The following is a 21490-nucleotide window of genomic DNA, read 5'->3' as shown; positions in this document are numbered from 1 at the left end:
AAACTGAAATGTGTTATTTTTTTTTTTTTTTGAACAAAAATGAATTGAGGGCCTAACACAAGGCAGTTTTCCCCCTTGGTATGTGACGAGACTTTAAATAAAATAGGGAAGGAAATCTAAAAGCTATGTCCAAAGCCTCTGAGAATTATAGCAGATTTTCCACATTCTTATGGTATGAGGAGTCAAAGTCCCAGAGGAGGGACCCCGAGAAACACACAGCATCTCAGTGGGAAGACCTCAAGGACACAGGGGGCTACAAGAGAGGGAAGCCTCTCCCGTAGGGTGGTCTGCATGTCCATGCAGCTTAGGCTCTACCTGTGGGAAGATGCTCGGCAAAGGGAAAGGAGAGTGTCAGGACCTGGGAAAGTGCCACAACCGGAATGAGGGTCCCCCTGGGGCCACAGAGAATGAACACAAATGAAAACCCCACACCATCTGACAGCCACAGATCTGCACTCTCAGTGGTTACGGGCTCGGGGAGAACTTCAGAGAGTAACCCTTCCGTGAAAGACTGGACAGAGGCATTAGCTCTCAGTTGCATTATCATTTTGGCCTGTGCATAAGACAAGTGAATCTGTTGAATGAAATGGATACTCACGCACTTCATCAGAAGTCATTTAAATTGCAACTGACCTCAGAGTTGTAGTCCTCCTACATTTTAAGGGTTCATCTAATCTCTGGCTCCAGGAATGTACCTATTGATGTGGCTATTCCTTTTAAAATTCATTTCAACAAGCAATACACCAAAAGGGGAGGAATGATACACATGGTTTCCTCAGGGCTGTCAGTTCACAAGCTCCATGCTCTGACTTAGACTGCAGTGCCCTGGACCATCTTGTTGTGTGCCAGGATCTCAGCCTGACTCTGTGTACTAGTGACGCTAAACTGAAGAGACCTATTGAGCTGGAAATAGCAAACTGCTTAGAGGACTGGGTTAGAACATATGGTCTTACCCATGGAGGAAGGTCATTAGTACAAAAATCAGAACACTTCTCGAAGTACTGCCCTCCAAAGTATGTTAGGTATCTCCTTCAAAACCCAAATCAGGGTAGGAGTGTGGCAGGCAGAACAGTCCCCAGAGACATCCACTCCCCAATTTACAGAGCCCAGGACTATGCCATTGCCCATGGTGAAAGGACTTTGTAGTTAGGACTAAGTAGACCTTGAGATGGGGAGGTCTTGCTGGGTGGTGTGCGCAGGTCCAATGTCATCAGGAGGCTTTTCTGAGGGGAGTAGAGGGTCAGCTTCAGGGACACATACCAAGAAATGCAGGACCCTAGAGGCCAGACCCAGCCCAGAGACAAGCTCTCCAGAGCCTCCAGGAAGAGTCCAGATGACTAAGAGGAGGTCCTGGCCACAGTCCTTTGTGACCTTCCTGACCGTCTTGGTCAGCTATTTCCCTGCGGAGACTCAATGACCTGACCAGCACAACTGTAGAGGAGGAAGAGTTTATTCAAAGGCTCACTGTTTCAGAGGTCTTAGTTCATAGAAGGTTGGCTCATTTCTAGGGACTCAAGGTCATGGCGGAAGAGTGTGGCAGAGGGAAGCAGCTCTCATCATCGGGAAGCAGAGACTCCACTCTCCAGATACAAAATATATACCCAAAGCCACGCCCCGATTCCCACCTCCTCCAGCCACACCCACCACCTCAGTTACCACTCAGTTAATCCCTACCAGGGATTAACTCACTGACCGGGTAAGACTCTCACAACCCAACCATCTCTCCTTCAAACCTTCCTGCATTGTCTCACGTGTGAGTTTTGGGGACACCACATCTAAACCATAACACTGACCACGGGCCTTTGCTGTCCTCGCCATACCAAACCCACTGCAGCTGTACAGTGTGTACCTGGAGCAAGTGGAGCCAGGGGCTCAGCCCTGCCTGCCTGTCCCCTGCACAGTCCTGGGTCCCCTGAGAAGGGACACTCAGCCATGTGTTGTGTGCAGATCATAAAGACACAGGCGGCTGTGCCTGCGCAGCATGGCCTGGTGCTCTGTAGGGACAGCACAGGCCTCTGCTTCACGAGCGAGGGAGTGTGAGGCAGTAAGGCGCACGCCAGAGCCTGGGCAGAACTCGGCACACACGCTGCACACCTGTCCGCTGCACTTTACCCAACAGCCGCAGCTTCACCTACCCCAGCACCACCTCAACACAGGAGCTGTGCCTGGTGCGTGACGGCAGCCACAGCCGCGCTGGACAGCAGGAACTTCCCAGCCCAGTTTCCTCTTACAGGGCCACCGTCAGGTCTGCAGTGCCACCGATTAACCCTCTTGCCCAGGGCCCGAACACACTTGCGTTCCTGGCTCTCTGGGGCCTGCCCTGGGGGGTGGGCAGCCCTGGCGAAGGACTTTTTGAGTCTCCCTGCTTTGAGTCTCCACTGGTTTGCTCCTGGCCCTTCCTTCCCGTCTCCCCTGGGGGAATCTCTGACCCATGAAAGGGCAGGATTCTTGCAATCGGGACTCCCTCCCTCCAAACCTACCCACCTGAGCTTTGCCCCATGCTACTCCTCAGGGAGGATGGAATGTTGGGAAGCAGGCGGTCTTCCTCTGCTGACACCACCTCAGGAGGAAAGCCTGTCAGCATTGCCGTGGCCCGGCAGCTCATCACTGACATCTTGATTTTAGCCCACTGAAATGGATTTTGGATTTCTGATCTTTAGAACTGTGAACGTACATTGTTTTAAGTCACCAAGTTTATGGCAATTTGTTAAAGCTGCCTCCGGGACCCATAGGCTGAGCTAACTTCTATTTTGGAGGAGAAGCAAACTCCACCTGAGCACACTGCTCCTGTCTGTTGCAGATCAACTCATAGGAAATGTGGGCTCGCCGTGTAGCCTAAGGCAAGACCGACTCTGGAGCCCATCCATCTCTAAGCAAGTGCTTCTGGCTCTTGGCCTTCACCCCCGAGAGAACCGGAGATGCTCCATCTGTCTGAGGCAGACTGGGGGGGTCCACGGCGGCAGTGCAAGCCCGATAGAGGGATTTTAACACAGGCTCTCAGAGCTGTGCAGCAAGGTCATTCTTTTAGTCTTTAAATTTTTGAAATTTATTCTGATTAGTTATATATGACAGTGGACTGCATTTTGACACATCTCACATAACTGGAGTAAAAGCAGCAAGGTTACCTTTTTCAGCAAGGAGCAATCAACTGAGGAAAACAGTGAGGTCAAGCATGTTGAGTTAGTGCTTTAAAAAGACACCATACATTCTTAATTTTCCTAAGAGATATGGATTATGGATGTAGGTATAGGCATAAACATGTATATTTGCTTTGCATTCAACTTAAATGTTCTTTAAAGGAGTTGTTCTGAAAGAAATTTGATGATTTTGGCCTTTGATTACGGAATGATTTTAAGCTTACACGGGGGTGCAAAAATAGCTGATGGAGCTCCTGAATGCCCCTCGACTTGTTTCCCTAAGCTGACACCGTAAGTGGTCAGCACCAGTGTCCAGGCACAGGAGGTCGACAAAGCTGACACGGTAAGTGGTCAGCACCACTGCCAGGCACAGGAGGTCGACAAAGCTGACGCCGTAGGTGGTCAGCACCAGTGTCCAGGCACAGGAGGTTGACAAAGCTGACACGGTAAGTGGTCAGCACCAGTGTCCAGGCACAGGAGGTTGACAAAGCTGACACTATAGGTGGTCAGCACCAGTGTCCAGGCACAGGAGGTTGACAAAGCTGACACGGTAAGTGGTCAGCACCAGTGTCCAGGCACAGGAGGTTGACAAAACTGACACGGTAAGTGGTCAGCACCAGTGTCCAGGCACAGGAGGTTGACAAAGCTGACACTATAGGTGGTCAGCACCAGTGTCCAGGCACAAGAGGTTGACAAAGCTGACACGGTAAGTGGTCAGCACCAGTGTCCAGGCACAGGAGGTTGACAAAGCTGACACCATAAGTGGTCAGCACCAGTGTCCAGGCACAGGAGGTTGACAAAGCTGACGCCGTAGGTGGTCAGCACCAGTGTCCAGGCACAGGAGGTTGACAAAGCTGACGCCGTAGGTGGTCAGCACCAGTGTCCAGGCACAGGCGGTTGACAAAGCTGACACGGTAAGTGGTCAGCACCAGTGTCCAGGCACAGGAGGTTGACAAAGCTGACGCCGTAGGTGGTCAGCACCAGTGTCCAGGCACAGGAGGTTGACAAAGCTGACGCCGTAGGTGGTCAGCACCAGTGTCCAGGCACAGGAGGTTGACAAAGCTGACGCCGTAGGTGGTCAGCACCAGTGTCCAGGCACAGGAGGTTGACAAAGCTGACACGGTAAGTGGTCAGCACCAGTGTCCAGGCACAGGAGGTTGACAAAGCTGACGCTGTAGGTGGTCAGCACCAGTGTCCAGGCACAGGAGGTTGACAAAGCTGACACCGTAGGTGGTCAGCACCAGTGTCCAGGCACAGGAAGTCCATATCAGGAGAACATCATTAGGGTTTCTGTCCCCTGGTGCCCTCCTCTCCTCCTCCGCTGCGGCTGGGACAGTTCCCCACATGCCTTTGTCTTTCATGACCCTGACATTTTAACCTGCTGTTCTGTGGAGAAGCCCTCAGGCTCCTGCCTCAGGCTCTGAGTCCTTCAGGTGCAGATCCGGGGTGTGTCTGGCAGAACCCTTGCAGAGGTGAGGGCGCCCTCGACCTGCTTCGGGGAGCGTGTGGATGTGCCATCAGCAGTGCGACCCGTCACCTGGACAGGAGGCTCTCACTGCCTCCCTTTGGTAGTAGTGAGTACCTGTGGAGGAGTGCTTTAGGAGTGTGAAAGGGAACCTTCTTTTCCTACCCTCGCCACTTGGATTCATCAATGACTCTTGCCTGCAACAATGTTTTCTGACTTCTATTTCTGGTTTCATTATTTATTCTACATTTGTTATTTGAAATTCTACTGGAAGAACAGCTGCTCTGGGCTTGGTGGAACACACCTATAATTCCAGTAGCTTGGGAGCCTGAGGCAGTAGGTTCGCAAGTTCAAAGCCAGCCTCAGCAACTTAGTAAGTGCCTAAGTAATTTAGCAAGACTTAGTAAAATAAATTAAAAAAAAAAAATAAAAGACTGGGGATGTGGCCTGGTGGTTAAGAGTCCCTGGGTTCAATCTCTGGTATGAAACAAAGAGGGAAAGAAGCAGCTGCTGCTTCTCCCTGGTTCACACTTTGTTTAATCATTTATTTAACTCAGTATGGACTTGTGGATGTTCGTCTTATTTTATTGGTTGTAGTCCATTTTTTAACTTGCTTCCCAAATTGTCCTAGATTTCTCCCTTGGCAGTCCCTTTGAGTTGGCCCTTCATCTTCGCCATGTCCTTTATGAGTCCTTGATGCACGTTTTGAACACTTCCTTGGGAGGAGCGGGCCTCCTGGGTCTGAGCTGTGCTGCGTCCTATGGGTCATGATCAGTTAGTGTCATTATTAGTGCTGCTACTTCGGTTGTCTCCACTTTGGCCTTTGGGAGCTGCTTCACGTTGGCAGATGTGCCCTTAACATGTCCCCATCAGTGTTGAGTTCTTCCATACTCCGTGCCCTCCCAGCTGCTCGGGGCCATCTTGAGCCCAGGTCCTGGAAGCAGCCATTTCTCTGAGGGTCTCTGGTTCTTTTTACTGGAGAATAGACTTGGAAGTCAAGGTCCAGACTCCAGTGGTATTCACCACCTGACTCCTGTTGCTTTGGGCTCTATGGGCAAATGGAGCTGAGAAGTGTTTATGTGTGTAGTTACCCCTGGGGTTTGCTGTGCCGTCCCTCAGAGGTCGTGGGTTGGAGCCTGGTCCCAGTGTGGTGGATCCAAACCCTCCACAGCACCATGCAGCCTCAAGGTTCTGACCCGGAAGATGCCAATGCAGATCCTGTGGGCCCCCGTTGGTTCTGCAGAAGGGCGCTGTGGGCAGGCTTTTCTGCATCTCTCTGACTTCCTGTCTCGCCTCCACTTCCAACATGGTGCATGAGATGCCACCCAAGGCCTCACTAGTCCCCGTACTATGCCCTTGGGACTTTCAGCTGCCCAAACTGGAGCTAAATGCTTTTCCTTTATCTCCATCTTAAGGCACTTTGTTATAGCAATAACAGTGAATACTCTCATGAACACACACGTACATTTTTATTCTTACATCTGTGTGTGGGAGTATGTAAGTGTGTATCCATAGTTCATACCGATGCCTCCTGTAGGAATTTCAGGTCAGTCAATGTACAGAGGAGCAAAAATCCTTTGAGTTAGGCACACAGGATGAAAGACGCTCTGTTTGAATGGCTTAGAGATGCTCTACAACTCCTCTGTCCTCGAGGCCTGGAGACATTATCTTGTTATAATAACCTTTGGTAGTTGTGGACTTTGAGAAGCAAGCAAGTTATGTGATCTGCACACACACAAAGCTAACTGTACTATGTAACCTAGGTAACTTTTTATGACCCTGGAATAGATAATAAACTGGACTGACTTTCCCACAGGAGCCGCTTCTTGCTTTTTGCCATCCTGCGTGCTTGCCTCTTTATTAACTCTCCCCTTAACCCTTATAGCTGAACCCCAATTAACCTTAACAGCTGGCACCCTGAGCAGGGACCCTTCTGGACGTGTTGAGGGGAGAAGAGGATAGCTTACTGCCCCGAACAGGCTTTGACATGCATCACTCATTGGCTGGTACTGATCCCACTGGTAAGCTCTGGGGAATTCCCTGTCTGATGCTCAACATCATCATCGAGCTGAACTTTCTTATTTACTTCTTAAGGTTAGAGATACTGTAAGTGATGCTGATCTTGCTGCTTTGCTGTCTGAAATAGATTCTTGCTGTCCATGTCCTTAAGACCCAAAGATTGTGAAGACATAGGTAAAAAATTGCATGAGGAGCCGAGGACTCCTATACCTGTTACATGCTTGGTATTTATGTCATTTGTGTCGAGACACTATCGTAAGCTTGAATGAGCTCCGCGGGCTCAACGGCAGGACCAAATGTAAACTCAGCGGGCTTGGCGGGCACAGTTAGCAGCCAAATAAAGTGGGACAGAAAGTGACTAAAGCAAGCTTTATTGGAATTTGGCTCTCTGAAATTCCCAGACCCCAGGGGGTACAGGGACCCGGAGAAAATCACAGGTGGACCTGGCTGCCCAGGGTTTTATAGACTAGGGTGGGAGGGGGTCCTGTTGAGTGACAGGTGGGTGTGAAGGGTCAGTGGAACTTTCCATCCACCTTGCTGCAAACTTTCTGGTCACCTTTGGCGGGCAGGTCTTTATTCCCGCCGCTCAACTTTGCCCCCTACAGTCACCTAATTTCCGACCTAACAACTATCTCAAAAATAGCCTTGACAGAGCCACACACTTCTCCGTAGTCTCTGAGACAAGTGTCTTCTCAGCCCTCTCTCTGCAGTCCTACTCCTTCCCCTCCTTTTCTCCGCCCCGCCCCAGCCCAGTCTCCTTTATCTGAATGTCCCAGGCCAGCAGCTGCAGAGGGAGAAACAGACCTCGGCTGTCCGCCCCATTAGATTAAACAATGCTAATCAGCCAGAATATGAATGATTGCTTTTTGCTGTGTTTAAAAGGTTAAGAAGGACAGTGTTGGAGAGTGGAATTAATAGTAATTTTACTCTTAATATGATAGAGGGGCTGGGAATGGGTTATGCCTTGGTTCCTAGAGATTGGAAAGCATTGGTGAAAATGGTTACTTCTCCTGCTCAAAATACAGTGTTTTTACATGAATACTCTGATTTAGCCCCTGTTCAAGCCGAGGATAGTGCTCAAGCAAATGTTAATATTCGTTATGATGGGCTGGGGAGATAGCTCAGTGGGTAGAGTGCTTGCCTTGCAAGCCCAAAGCCCTGGGTTCGATCCCCAGCACCGCAAAAAAAAAAAAAAAAAATATTCGTTATGATGACCTGTTTGGCATGGGGCAAAGAGGGACATTACAACAACAAGGTAAGTTGCCCACAACCACCATTGCCCAGATTAGAACTTTAATTTGTAAAGCATGGAGGCGGATCCCAGACACTTGGGATCCTTCCAAGTATTTTGCTGTAATTTGAAAAGGCTAAGGGCAGTCTTTCATTTATTTTTTTAACCGATTGATTAAAGCTATTGAAAGACAAGTAGACAATTTGGAGGCTGACCAAACAACAGGCTTATGAAAATGCCAACCAAGATTGTAAGGAAGTAATGAAATCTACTTACCATAGAGCTTTCTGATTTAATAAAGGCATGTCAAAATGTTGATACTGTAACTTATAAAATTGCTTTACTGGCTGCTGCTCTAAAGCTCCCTGCTAAACTTTGTTACAATTGTAAAAAACCTGGCCATCTTCAAAAGGACTGTAAGATAAAAAAAAGGGCCACAAAATTGGCCCAATCAGAAATGTTCAATCTATCATAAAGGATTTCATGGGGCTAATCAATGCAGATTTAAAACAGACTTGTCGGGAAACCCAATTACGGGTCACCTCCTGACCCAGGGCCAAAGGAGGAGGAACCCTTTTCATCTGCAGACGCAGATGTCTCCTTTACTGATGTTTCCAGGTCAAACAGAAGCTTCTTCCACAAATCTCTTCATGCCACTAGAGGGAGCGCAGGAATAGATTTGATTACTACTGAGGATGCTCAAATACGTCTCCCTGGGGAAGTGTGTAAAATTGCTACCCAAATTCAAGGACCTCTACCTAAAGGTACCTTTGGTTTAATTTTGCCCCTCTCTCACAGTGCTAAAGAAGGAAAATTTATAACTCCGGAGCGATTGATTCTGATTATACTGTTGTAATATACATTCAAGTTTGGTCTCATATGCCCTTAAATCTCATATGCCCTTGATCCTCCATAGCTCAATTAACTGTCATTCCTTATGTTACTGCCCAACAACCCCTGAATGAAAGAGGGAATGCAGGATTCGGTTCCACTATCACTGGAGCACGTTTACCTATTATTGAAAATAGACCAAGATTAACCCTTTGATTAAATGAACCGTCAACCACAGGGTTATTGGACACTGGTGCTGATGTTATAGTTATAACTGTCCAAATGTGGCCTCGCACATGGCCCTTACAGAGGCCATCCCTGTTTGGGGCATAGGAGGCAATAACAAACAGGTGTCTAAAAGCTGACTGTGGTTGCAATGCTCCACCCCTTCCAACACACAACAAGTTATTACTCATATTCAACCATATATTATGGCAGTTCCCTTTCCTGGATGGGGCAGAGTCACCTTGCACAAGTTACAAATGTCCATGGAGTCACCCTTTTATATAGGGGTCTCTGCAGAATTGACCACCTTACCATTAAGGTGGAAGGTCACCACTCCTGTCTGAGTAGAACAATGGCCATTGTCTAAGGAGAATGTGGCAGCCACAGAGGCCCTCTTTCAAGAACAGTTATAATCGGGACATATTGAACCTTCTAACTGCTCTTGGAATACACCCATTTTTATCATAAAAAAGAAATCAGGGAAATGGAGATTATTACAAGATTTGAGAGAAATTAATAACTGTATACAACCTATGGGTCCACTTCAATGTGAATTGCCTAATTTAATCCCTCAAGATTTTTCTTTATATGTAATAGACTTCAAAGACTTTTTTTTTTTACTATTTCTCTCTTTCCTGATGATCGAGAAAAATTTGCCTTCACAGTTCCTGTTTTCAATCATCATAAGCCTGCTGATAGATAGCAGTGGAAAGTTCTTCCTCAGGTATGCTAAATAGCCCCACATTATGTCAACATTTTGTGAATAAGGCTCTTCAGCCTTTCTGACAGTTATTCCCACATACACTTGTTTATCATTACGTGGATGATATTTTCATTGCTGGGCCAAACTTACAGAAGATACTTTAACTAAATTACAACACATTCTATTACAATCTGGCCCCCATGTGGCCACAGAAAAAATTCAACAACAACTCCCTATTAACTATTTAGAACATAAGATACTCCAATGTTTTTCCATTCCTCATATTCCTAAATTGACTCTTCCTTCCAAATTTCCCTTAGTTCATTTGCAGCAATTTTTAGGACACTTAAATTGGGCTCAACCATATATTTCTTTAACTACTGATATGTTGTCACCTTTGTTTCAGCTGTTAAAAAAGCAACCTAGTCCTGCCAGTTTTTTCCAGTTAACTCCTGCACTGACTACAGCTCTTCAGCGTGTTAATGAAGTGTTATCTACAGTTCTTATAGACAGACTCCCAATGCTCAATGTTCCTTCATCCTAATAATCTTTACAGGAAAGCCTTATGCCTTTGCTGCAGTTGTTGCCATTCATAATCAAACTCATATAAAATAGAGTGGTCATATTCTCCTCACTTTTCAGGAAGAAATATTCTCCCTTATGCTGATATGTATGCTGAACTGATCTCAGAGGGTCACAATCATATTTTATCTCTTACAGGAATGGACATTCACTTACTTTGTCTTACTTTTAGAAAGACTTTACATTACAGTATTCATGATTTTCTTGGTATTATCAAGCTGTCCTGACTGATATTTTAGCTCCTATTGCTCTGCATGCACCTCTGGATGAATGCATCTCCTTGTTGTGTCAAGCATCTCATGCTTCTTCTATGATCTCCTCCATTCCACTTTCCAGTGGAATTACTGTTCATACTGACAGAGGCAGCAACGGGGTGTGGTATCTATATTCACTTATAAAAAATGGACTGATTGCTTCATGTTTCTCCTAGCAGCAAAATTAGCTGCAATTATTTTGGCTCTTTGTATGTTTCCACTGCCTTAAACATCATTATGAATTCTCAGTATATAGCCAAACTGATGACTCATGTTTCCTCTGCGATTTTGTCACCTCACTTGAACTCTAATCTGCTATCCCTGTTTATCACTCTCCAATCTCTTTTACAGGGTCCTACAGCTCCAGTATTTCTTGCTCACATAGGCAGCCACACTAAGATTCCTGGGCCGCTCACTGCAGAAAATCATGCTAATGCTGCTATAAAATTGCTTTATCCTCCTTCCAGATGGTATAGAATCACACAATTTTTTTCATCAAAATGCTCGTTTCTTAATTAAAACCTTTTCTATTTCCTCTCAACAGACCCGTTTCGCTGTTAATAATTGCTCTTATTGCACACCCTTTGTTCCCTACTTGGGAAACTGTAAATCCTGGAGGTTTACACTCTAGTGCCCTCTGGCAGATGGATGTAACTCTTTCCCTCCTTTTCATCCCTATTCCTTTTTACTTGTTACCATAGATATGTGCTCAGGCCTTACATGGGCCAGTGCACACCGTTCAAAGGAGGGCTCAGTCTGTGTCTCTCATGTGCTCCTTGCATTGCCACCATGAGTAAACCTCATCATTTAAAAACTATGCCCCTGCTTATACTTCTAGTGCCTTCACTCAGTTTTGTAACCCATGGAATTCTCACAATCCTACTGGACAGACCTTAGTTGAACGTGCACATCATATGCTTAAGATGTACCTTTTAAAACAAAAACAAAAAGGAGACCTAGCCTTGCTCATGTTAATAAGGCTCTCAATATTGCCTTGTTCACAGTAAATGCTCTTAAAGTACAGAATGAAGATAATACACATCGCTGATCCTCTGCCTTGGACAGGCACTTTACCCTAAGGAACCACTACCAAGATTTATGTAAAATATGGATTTATGTAAATATGGAGATCCAATTTGGCAGAACCCTGTACCTTTGATTATGTGGGGGAGGGGATATGCTGCTGTTCTTACTCCTACAGTTCCTGTATGGATTCCTGCCAGGTGTGTGAGACCCATCAATCATCATGAGTTGGCATTGAGGACTTCACAATCTGATTCTCAAATTCCATTGGACCCTGGATGAAGAGGACCCTGATTCAAAGAAGGAACCTCCAACAAAAATAAGAGGCCAAAGAACCCTCTATTGTCTAATCATCTAGTGACTTTGGGGTAAATAAAGAGTTTAACAACATCTGCTCAACAATTGCTATCCCAGATGTGTTTAGAATGTACCCTCCAAAACTTAAAGCTCTGTTTGCCAACTTACCCAAAATTCTATAACTATGCTGACTATTATTGTGTTATTTCTCTGTTATTGTATCCCTGTTGGTGGTGCCTCCTTACTTAGCAGAAATTGTTAATTCTTCTGAAATTTGTATCGTCAAGCTATTCTTGATAATAGGGCTGCTATTGATTATTTGCTGTTGTTACATCATAAGGGATGCCAAGAATTTAATAATATGTGTTGTTTCAATTTAACTGATAATAGTAACCCCATTCAAAGGGAATTGGATCATCTTAAAGACATTGTAAAAAGGTACAACAAGATGATGCAGGTTGGGATTTATTAGATTGGTTAATCTCATGGTTACCAGATTCTACATGGATCAAATAGCTATAAATTGGAGCATATTTGCTGATGCTTGCCTTATTATGCTGTGCTTGTTTTTTCCAATGTTTGCCTTGCTTTCTCCCTCCAACTTCCTTGAACAGGAGACAAGTCGTGTCTATTGAAAAGGCCATACAAAACAAAAAGGGGAGTTGTAGGGATTTCAGGTCAGTCAATGTACAGAAGAGCGAAAATCCGTTGAGTTGAGCACACTCCTTGGGATGAAGGTGCTCTGTTTGAATGGCTTAGAGATGCTCTGCAACTCTGCTGTCCTCGAGGCCTGAAGACATTATCTTGTTATAATAACCTTTGGTAGTAGTGGACTCTGAGAAGCAAGCAAGTTATGTGATCGGCACATGCACAAAACTAACTGTACTATGTAACCTAGGTAACTTTTTATGACCCTGGAATAGGTGATAAACTGGAATGGCTTTCCCACAGGAGCCACTTCTTGCTCTTTGCCATACTGTGTGCTTGCCTCTTTATTAACTCTCCCCTTAACCCTCATAACTGGACCCCAGTTAGCATTTACTGCCTCCAAATCCATCTCCAGCATCATAGAACTGGTTCTCACCTCCTTCCTATGCTTACTGTTCCTTTCTCCAAGTAGGGGCATGTGTGTGCATGTGTGTGCATGTGTACATGTGTGTGTATGTGTGCATGTGTGTGCATGCATGTGTGTAGCTGTATGCAGTTTTGTGCAGTGTGGATTTGTTACCCACTGCCACCATCCGTGCACGACTGCTCCATCCCCACACATCTCCCTGGGGGCCTCTACAGGTGTCTCCTTCCTTCTCAGCACCACCCCAACCTGGCAGCTGCTGACCTGCTCACTTACTCTGGTTAGTCATTGTGAGTGTGTTCACAGGACACCATGCAGAACACAAGCTCTCAAGGTTGATGCTTCCACGCAGCTGCATCCTTCAACCTCCACCCAAGCCTCTGACTTGTCCATCATTTGTTCCTTGATGTGATCCACTAGTGTCTCATGATACAGGCACAGCATCTCTACTGAAGGGCTTGGGCAGTGCTGTGTCTGAAGTGGTAAACAAGACTTCTAGGCTGGTCTGTGAGCGTATGTTCTCATTCTTCTGGTAAAGGCTTGGAGATGTGGTTATTTGGCAGGTGTGTGCTTACAATTCCACCAACAGATGTGAGATATCATTTCCCATTCTTTTTAGTAATTGGTATTATCAGTACTCTTAATTTAACCCTTCTCTTCATGGCATAGTGGTATTTCAATGTGATTGTGTGTGTGTGTGTGTGTGGTACTGGGATGAGCCCTCAGCCTCCTACATGCTGGGCAGGCACTCTTCCACGCTCTGCACCCGTGGCTTCTAGTTGCACTTTTAATTTGCAGTTCCTAATGGTAATAATGGTGAACATATGTTCATGAACTTATTGCCGTCAATATGTTCTCTGTGATAAATATCAGTTCATGTTTTTGCCCATTTTCTAACTGAATTAATTGTATTTTTATGTTGAATTTTGAGAGCTCTTTATATATACAAGTTACAAGTCTTTTGCCAGATATATGGTTTGCAAATATTTTCTCCCAGTCCACAGCTGGTTTTTATGCTTTTAACTGAGCAACTACTATTTATTTATTTGTTTGTTTGTTTACTGGTACTAGGGATTGAACCTAAGGGCACTGTACACTGCCTAAATCCCATCCCTTTTTATTTTGAGACAGGGTCTTTTTGAGTTGCCCAGGCTGACCTGGAACTTGCTATCCTCCCACCTCACTCTCCCAGGCTGCTGGGATTATAGGCTGCAACACCATGTTAGGCTTTGATTTTAAGTAAAGTCAATTTGTTGATTTTCTTTCCTTTTATGGACCATGTTTTTAGTGTCATTTATCTTTCACAACCAGTGATTTTTCCTCAAAGTGATTTTTCTCCCCAGGGATAGTAATGAGGATTTCTAACCTTTGTGTGTTTGTTTGTTTTTGTGTGTCTTGTTTCATTTTTGCTTAGAGGCAGGGTCTTACCATGTTGCCCAGGCTGGGCTGGAACTTGCCTTCCTCCTGCCTCAGCCTCCTGAGTAAGAGATGTTCTAATTCTTCTGCCTGAAGTGATTGTTTCTGGGCTGGTGTTGGAACCATTCTAATTATTTTCCAGAGATGATCAATGTTTCATTGTTAATAGAAACAGTTAGTAGTTTAAAGCATTGGGAGCATAAAATAAATAAGAGCTCTTTAGGTAGAGTTGGAAAATGTGCTGGTCCAGAACCAGAATCAGTATAAAAATGTCTGTGTGCTTCTCTGGGCAATAGGGGCTTCCGCCTTGGGACTTTCTGAGTGGGCAAGATAGCACTTGCATTTTAGAAAGGACCCTTTTGCAGTGAAGTGAAAGGTGATTAGAAGTAGTGAGACACAGTCATTTAATGGGCCTATAAAACCAGCGGGCAAGCTTTAATGGGGGAGCAGGCCAGGAGGAGAGAGAGGGAGATGGACCAAGTCAGAAAGCCAGAGACAGGAGGCAGACATGTCGGCCATTCACAGACTTAATGAGCACAAGTGTCCAGGGAGAGGTGACTCAAGAAACTGGTGTTTTAAGACTTGGCGGTTGCACAAGTCACACAGATGAAAATCATGAAGAACAGGGTTAGGAAATAAAGTTCAAAGAAGTGGTGGATCTTTGACATAAAATATTATGAATATGAATACATAAAATATTATAAATCATTTCTTAATTTCTGCAAAAGCTGCAGTGATAGTAATTATCTCACATCGAAGTGGAAGCACATTCATTTAGATGTAATTACAATGGATGTGAAAGATGACCAAGGTGGACCCTCTTCTGCTGTCTGCCTGTGATGTCCTGTGGCATGTGAAGTTGGGGGTGATGTGCCGGGAAGCCAGCCTGCCATCATTTGTAACCCTGGGCTGTGTTATTTTGTCTCACGGAGAAGCGCTGTCTGCAGCTGTGACATTCCCACGAGCTACAGGGTTAAGCCTTTCTGACAAGTGGTGGATGGGTGGGCCAAGCATGAGCACAGGGGCAGAGGAGAGGCAGGAAACTGAAGCCTGCTTCTGAGTCGCCTTCTCTGGCCACAGGATCACGTCCTCATGGATTCAACCTCCTCGTGAGACTCACTACCTCAGGTAGGAAGCTGGAGAGAGCACCAAATTCTCCAGTGATTTCTACCAAGTTTCCATGTGAAAATGGTGGCCTAAGAAATGACAGGCAGGCCAATGCCTGAGGTCAAGGGCCAGAGTCAGCTCTCCAGGAACCTGCACTCCACAGCGTCTAAAAGGAAGCCCAGAAGCAAAGTGGGTGCTGGTTGGTCTCAACTGCTGGTCTCTGTCTCATCACTGAGTCATCATTATTTCTAGCGGATACAACCGATCCCGTATGACTCCCGGTGTCCAGGTTGTGTGAAAGGACTTTCGAGATGCTTAGAGGCAACCAGGTAATGGCCAGATACTTTGTTTTTGCTTGACGAAATTACCCAGAAATGGTCACTGACTTTACCACAGAATATCATTAACAACAATTGCTATGATTATAACTTAAGTGACATTTAAAATATACAAAGCATATTTACATGGTTTCTCATGTGTATCAATCAAGATCTCTAGCTGCAGAGGTGCAATGTACAATTTATCTCCCTTAGAAATCCTTGTCAGCTAAATTTAGAATATTTGCTTTTGATACATGGTTGTTTAAATACTGTTTGCCTTGTAAGGAAGAACAGGTGGTAAAGCGAACTGAAATAGCAATGCATATTGATATACATTTTAAATCCAAACTTGTTAATTTTTTCTAATGCTTAGCTAAAGTCATTCACCAGTCATATGGACTTTCTTAAGAAAATTTTAAAGATTTACACCAAATTAGTCACATTGAGATGAAGTTATTTTAATATTTTGACCAATTTTTTGTATTAATTTAAAATACCAAAATCAATCTTTATCTTTTTAAATGCACTCTCCTTCTCTCCATATCTGTCTTAAATATTCAGTGTTCCAGCTAAGCTTTATTGTAGATCTGCACAGGAAGCAATTTCAAGTGGCAAAGGTCAAGGAACATCAGCCCAGGTTGCCACTCAACAAGGCCACGTTGACTTCTTTCCGTGACTTTGGGACACATTCTGAACGGAGCGTGGAAGCCACGACGTGCCTTGGGACTTGCCGCTCACAGCCAAGACCGAAGCCACTCTGTGAGGAAGACCTGGCCCTCTCCTCTCTGGAGTGAACCTGGAGAAGCTTGCGTCTCCCCTGAGACTGCACCCTCTCCCGGTCCTTGTTAGAGATAATTAGTTAAGGGAATTTTTGAAAAGAAAAGAAAGTTTCTACTCCCTAGAGTGAGGCAGGGAAGGAAGCAGCCAGCCTAATCAGCTCTGGTGCCACAGTAAGTTCTTCCTGTCAGCCTGAGTCCTCTGATCTGCAAGTGCCCCTGTGCTGCACAGAGACAGGCACCCTCTGGCTCCTGCACTGGGCCCGGGAGGTGGGGCTCCTGCAGGCGCCCCAAGGCAGACCAGGTGGCTCAAGTGCCCTGTGCTGGTCTTGCACAGCCTGGTCTTTCCCGTCCTCCTACATTTCCTAAATGCCATCTTTCTCCTATCCTTTCCTGCACGCTGGTGATTCCACTTGGACTCTCGAGTGACTTCCCGAGAAAGAGAAGGAGCTGTGGACATGGTATTTCTGAAGGTGCAATCAAATGTGGTAAGTTAACCATGCTGGGAAGGGAGAAAAGTGACCCAGGCCTCTCAACTTCCAGGTGACCTGACCTTTAGAACCTTGGGCTTCAGCCCAGTCAATAATGAAATTTATTATGCCAATACTTTACACTCGAGATGTCTGAGCACTTTATTTCCATAGGTTTGATGGAATCTTAGAGATTGTGGTATAAGTTCCGTGAGGAAGATGGAGAGAGATTTTTGAGCTCATTAATGGAGTTCTTCCCCCAAAAAATGAGTTTAGAAATTAATGGAATCTACTGAACTGGGAAATCTTAAAAATTAAAAATACTAATTATAATCCCATCAGAGCATATTAAATAATGAACTCTTAGCAATCACGAATGCTGAGTATTGTTGCAGTGATGCTAAAGTCCATCGCAGAGAATCTGGGGCTCCTGGGCCTTCCAGTTGCATTGTGTCCCCTGGGCACAGAATGAGCAGATCTGAAGTGCCCACACCTGCCTTAATCTTGGGACTGGAAGCAATAAATCCCCTGTATAGCTCCTTGCAAGCTAATTGGATAATAGTCAATATTGGAGTTTTACTTGATTCAGTTTTCAAAAAATCTTGTGAGATTTAAATTACCTGGTCGAGGATCCATAAGTCACAGTTCATCTTGTTTTTTATAACAATGGAGGTCATTTAAATTCCAGAAGTGGTAAACTGCCTCACTACCATCTAATAGGTCACATGGTGGCCCTTGTGAAGAGCTTGTCACGCCACTGTGCTTAGAAGTCACTCCTTTAGGCTCAAACAAGGAGACACTTTCCCCAACCATTTAAATAATAATATTCTTGGCCCACGAGGAAATTGGCCATGGGTTTCTTAAAGCCTAGAAAGACAAAATGCAGGTCTTACAGAGGAATCTTGGTTAAGGACCCCAGAGGAGCACGGTGGCAGAGTGGGTGGTCTAACTGCCAGAAAAACTGAGTCAGAATGAAAACTCATGTCAACTAATTAGAACAAATTAAAAAATTTAAAAAAAAAACCAACCTCATGAGGACAATCCTAGTCAAATATTCTCAGTTGATTTGTGAACGGAGAAAGAAAAAGAACTCAACTTCATTCTGCAGTGTTCCTGATGGTCATTACTACACATATACACGTCACAGAAACACTCCAGAACAAGGTGGCCACTGTCAGTCAGTCCTCCTGCACCTCCTCCTGTGAGTGACGTTCTGACAGACAGCACCCAGTGCACTCTGTATTAACACCATCTGGCAGGCAAATTTTGACCGCACTCCTCATTCTTGTGAGAAGTGTGGTTCCTGTCTGCCTCTGTGCCATGCCAGTTACTCTCCTACCTCATGCAACTTACAAGCAGTAAGACTCTTATTACATCTTGGGAACAAACCAAAAGACCGAGTTGCAGTCCCCAACCTGCTGGCTTCCTTCGTGCAGGTCTGGTGTAACTCTCTGCTGCCCACCTTGACTTGGAGAGAGGTCACAGGCTGCAGCAGGCTCTGCCTGCCAGGTCTGTATCCTGGCAGCCTGGTTCAGCAGCATGACCAGCACAGCTGAAGGGTGAGACCGCCAGCCTCCTGTTCCGAGTGAGGGAAAAGCCAGGGGACCATAACTGTGCATAGTTCATGAGGGGGACACAGTACTAGTCATGCTAACATTTACGTGGCTTGAAATTCACAGTTCTATTTTCTTTCATATTTTCAAAACATGTAGAAATGTACAAAGACTAAAGAAAAAAAATGCATATACTCTGCCATTCAGAATCAACATGCTTCCTTCCAGTTACTTTTTTTTTTATTTTTGTTTTTATTTGTTTCCTTCCAGCTATTTTTAAAGCAAAGCATGTAAGTCCCAGGCTTTGATCCAGTTTCCTCTCCAGAGGCATGGCTGCTGTCAGTTTGGCATCTGCCCTCGGGTTCCTTCGCACACACCTGTATGTTCCTTCTAAATTATCACATAATGCCACTCTTCTGGATTTCCTATTTACAGGAGTTGAAGGGAAAGCCCTTACTGGCACGCTGGCCAGACAATATGTGTGTCAATTGTCAAATCAAAGGATTCTCTACCCACCTAGATATTGTGAAGCTGCCAATTCACCTGTCTGTCACCCCTGTAGAAGCTTGTTGCAGCCTCTGCAGGTATGACCTGACAATCCTTCAATTTCCAGTGTCAAAGTTTCAATGCACAAGATCTTACAGCCATCGTGGGAAACACATGCCACATGATTTTAATCATGGCAAAGTGTTCTTGGAGCAGTGGATTTGAACCCCATTTTGTACCCCAATGTACTCAAGAGATACAAAACGTTCCTTCTTAATAAAAGTTACAATAAAAGTAACCTAATCACTTTTTGCTAACCCCTTTGGAAAATACTAAAAAAATATTAGTAGTTGGGTCTCTGCCTTTGGTTAATGGAGGTTACACTGTACACTCACCTAAGACATGAAACCACTGCCAAGTACCTGAAAGCATAAAGTGTCAGAGAAGCTACAAACCCTTTTTGTTCTCTGGGATCAGGAAGATGATTGAATGGTCAAGGCAGGACTCCTGGGAGTGGAGAATAAAGCATGATAAGAGGGGCTGTCAGAAGATGGGAGCATCAGTTCCACTAGGTTGGTCCTGGAAATCGCTTTCTTTCCTCCCTGCAGGGAAGCAACCCCAGTTTCAGCAAACCTCCATGGCATGAAGCACAATTGACCACAGAGCTCTGGGGGAGGCTGGGGAGGGGGCCGTGGAGTCTGATGTGAGCTGTGGGTTACCAGCTTGTCTGATTAGGCACCAGGGTCCTGCTACAGCAAGCTGGGTGGATGGGATAAAATAACAATGAGGTAATACTCTTCTTCCCAAAATTGAATTTGGATCGGATGCCAGTCTTCTCAGGATGACACAGTATTTAGAATGAGATTCCACCTGATGGCAAATCTGGTTCTCTGATCCAGTGACACAAGCCAGTGATCCTACCCAGGATTACAGATGACTAGGAGAATTTGATACTTTATAACTAAAAAAAAAGTAGAAAAAATTGGGTGTTTAATTGTTGTAAGATAACCACCTTCTTAAGGTAACTCTTTGCGACCTGACAAATTGAACAGAATGATGCAAAATGTTGGTTTGTGACCATAGAGAGGGGACCCCACAGCTCCCTGCAATGCGCCTTCAGGACGCGGTGCAGTTTGCGGAGCTCCTGGCCAAGCTCCCAGCCTCTGAGGGCGGTCCCGCGCTGCCCCAGGCCTTGCGTGGTGCGGTCTTCCTCCCCGAAAGACCGCAGCTGGGTCTTTCTCCCGACAGGCGGCGAGCGGTCGCGGGGGATGGGAGGCAGAACGCGAGTGCTCCTGAGGGCTTCATCCTGGAGGGCTTCATCCTGGTGGGCTTCTCCGACCGCCCGCAGCTGGAGCTGGCGCTCTTCGTGGCGGCGCTGGCCTTCTATCTGCTCACGCTCCTGGGCAACGCGGCCATCGTCCTGCTCTCCGCCCTGGACTCCCGGCTGCACACGCCCATGTACTTCTTCTTGGCTAACCTCTCCTTCCTGGACGTGTGCTTCACCACCGGCTCCGTCCCGCAGATGCTCTACAACCTCCGGGGCCCCGACAAGACCATCAGCTACGTGGGCTGCGCCGTCCAGCTCTTCTTCGTGCTGGCCCTGGGCGGGGTGGAGTGCGTGCTCCTGGCGGTCATGGCCTACGACCGCTACGCCGCCGTCTGCAGGCCGCTGCACTACACGCTCATCATGCACCCGCGCCTCTGCGGGCAGCTGGCCTCGGCGGCCTGGCTGAGCGGCTTCGGCAACTCCCTGGTAATGGCACCCCAGACCTTGCTGCTGCCGCGCTGTGGGCACAGGAGGGTGGACCACTTTCTCTGTGAGATGCCGGCGCTCATTGGCATGGCCTGCGTGGACACCACGACCCTGGAGGCGCTGGCCTTTGCCCTGGCCATCTTCATCATCCTGGCCCCGCTCGGGCTCATCCTCACCTCCTACGGCCACATCGCCAGGGCCGTGCTGCGCATCCGGTCGGCGGCCGGGCGGAGAAAGGCCCTCAACACCTGCAGCGCACACCTGGCGGTGGTCTCGCTCTTCTACGGCACCATCATCTACATGTACCTCCAGTCCGCGAACGCCTACTCCCAGGACCAGGGCAAGTTCCTCACTCTGTTCTACACGATCGTCACGCCCAGTGTGAACCCCCTGATCTACACCCTGAGGAACAAGGACGTGAGAGAGGCCGTGAAGAAGGTACTGGGGAAGGGGCGCGCTCCCGTGCAATAGCCCAGACGGGGCGCGGGTTTGTCCTGGACCCCTCCACAGGCCCCTGCGCCTCGCCAGCCAAGGGGTCTGGCGGTGTATACGCGGGAGGCACGGAGGGGACCGGAAATGGCCTGGCCAGGTCTAGAGAATGCAGCTCCTCCGGAGTGGACCAACCTCCGTGCCCTCTCGAGTGGACCAACCTCCGTGCCCTCTCGAGTTCCTCTAAGTCAAGCGTTCTCCCAGCCAGCTGGACTCAGGGTGCGACAGGAACCCCTGTGTGGGAAACACCAGCCGTGCATGTGGTGGCATCACAGTGACTT

At 46.5% G+C, this 21490-nt stretch overlaps 1 protein-coding gene across 1 annotated transcript; it reads left to right on the top strand.

Annotated features, from left to right (window-relative positions):
* The first annotated feature begins 20075 nt into the window (after positions 1-20075).
* LOC124989434 (putative olfactory receptor 2W6) lies at positions 20076-21191 on the top strand. Its single transcript, XM_047559276.1, has one exon. The coding sequence runs from the start codon at positions 20076-20078 to the stop codon at positions 21189-21191; it is 1116 nt and encodes a 371-aa protein (XP_047415232.1).
* The last annotated feature ends 299 nt before the right edge of the window (positions 21192-21490 follow it).

The sequence above is a fragment of the Sciurus carolinensis genome, chromosome 7, assembly GCF_902686445.1.
Source record: "Sciurus carolinensis chromosome 7, mSciCar1.2, whole genome shotgun sequence".
NCBI classification, from domain to species: Eukaryota; Metazoa; Chordata; class Mammalia; order Rodentia; family Sciuridae; genus Sciurus; species Sciurus carolinensis.
The sequence above is the reverse complement of the archived record's forward strand: the minus strand, read 5'-3'. Positions and strand labels throughout refer to the sequence as shown.

Excerpts from the sequence above, each read along its gene's own strand:
- LOC124989434 (XM_047559276.1), top strand. The coding sequence starts at position 20,076 with ATGCGCCTTCAGGACGCGGTGCAGTTTGCGGAGCTCCTGGCCAAGCTC.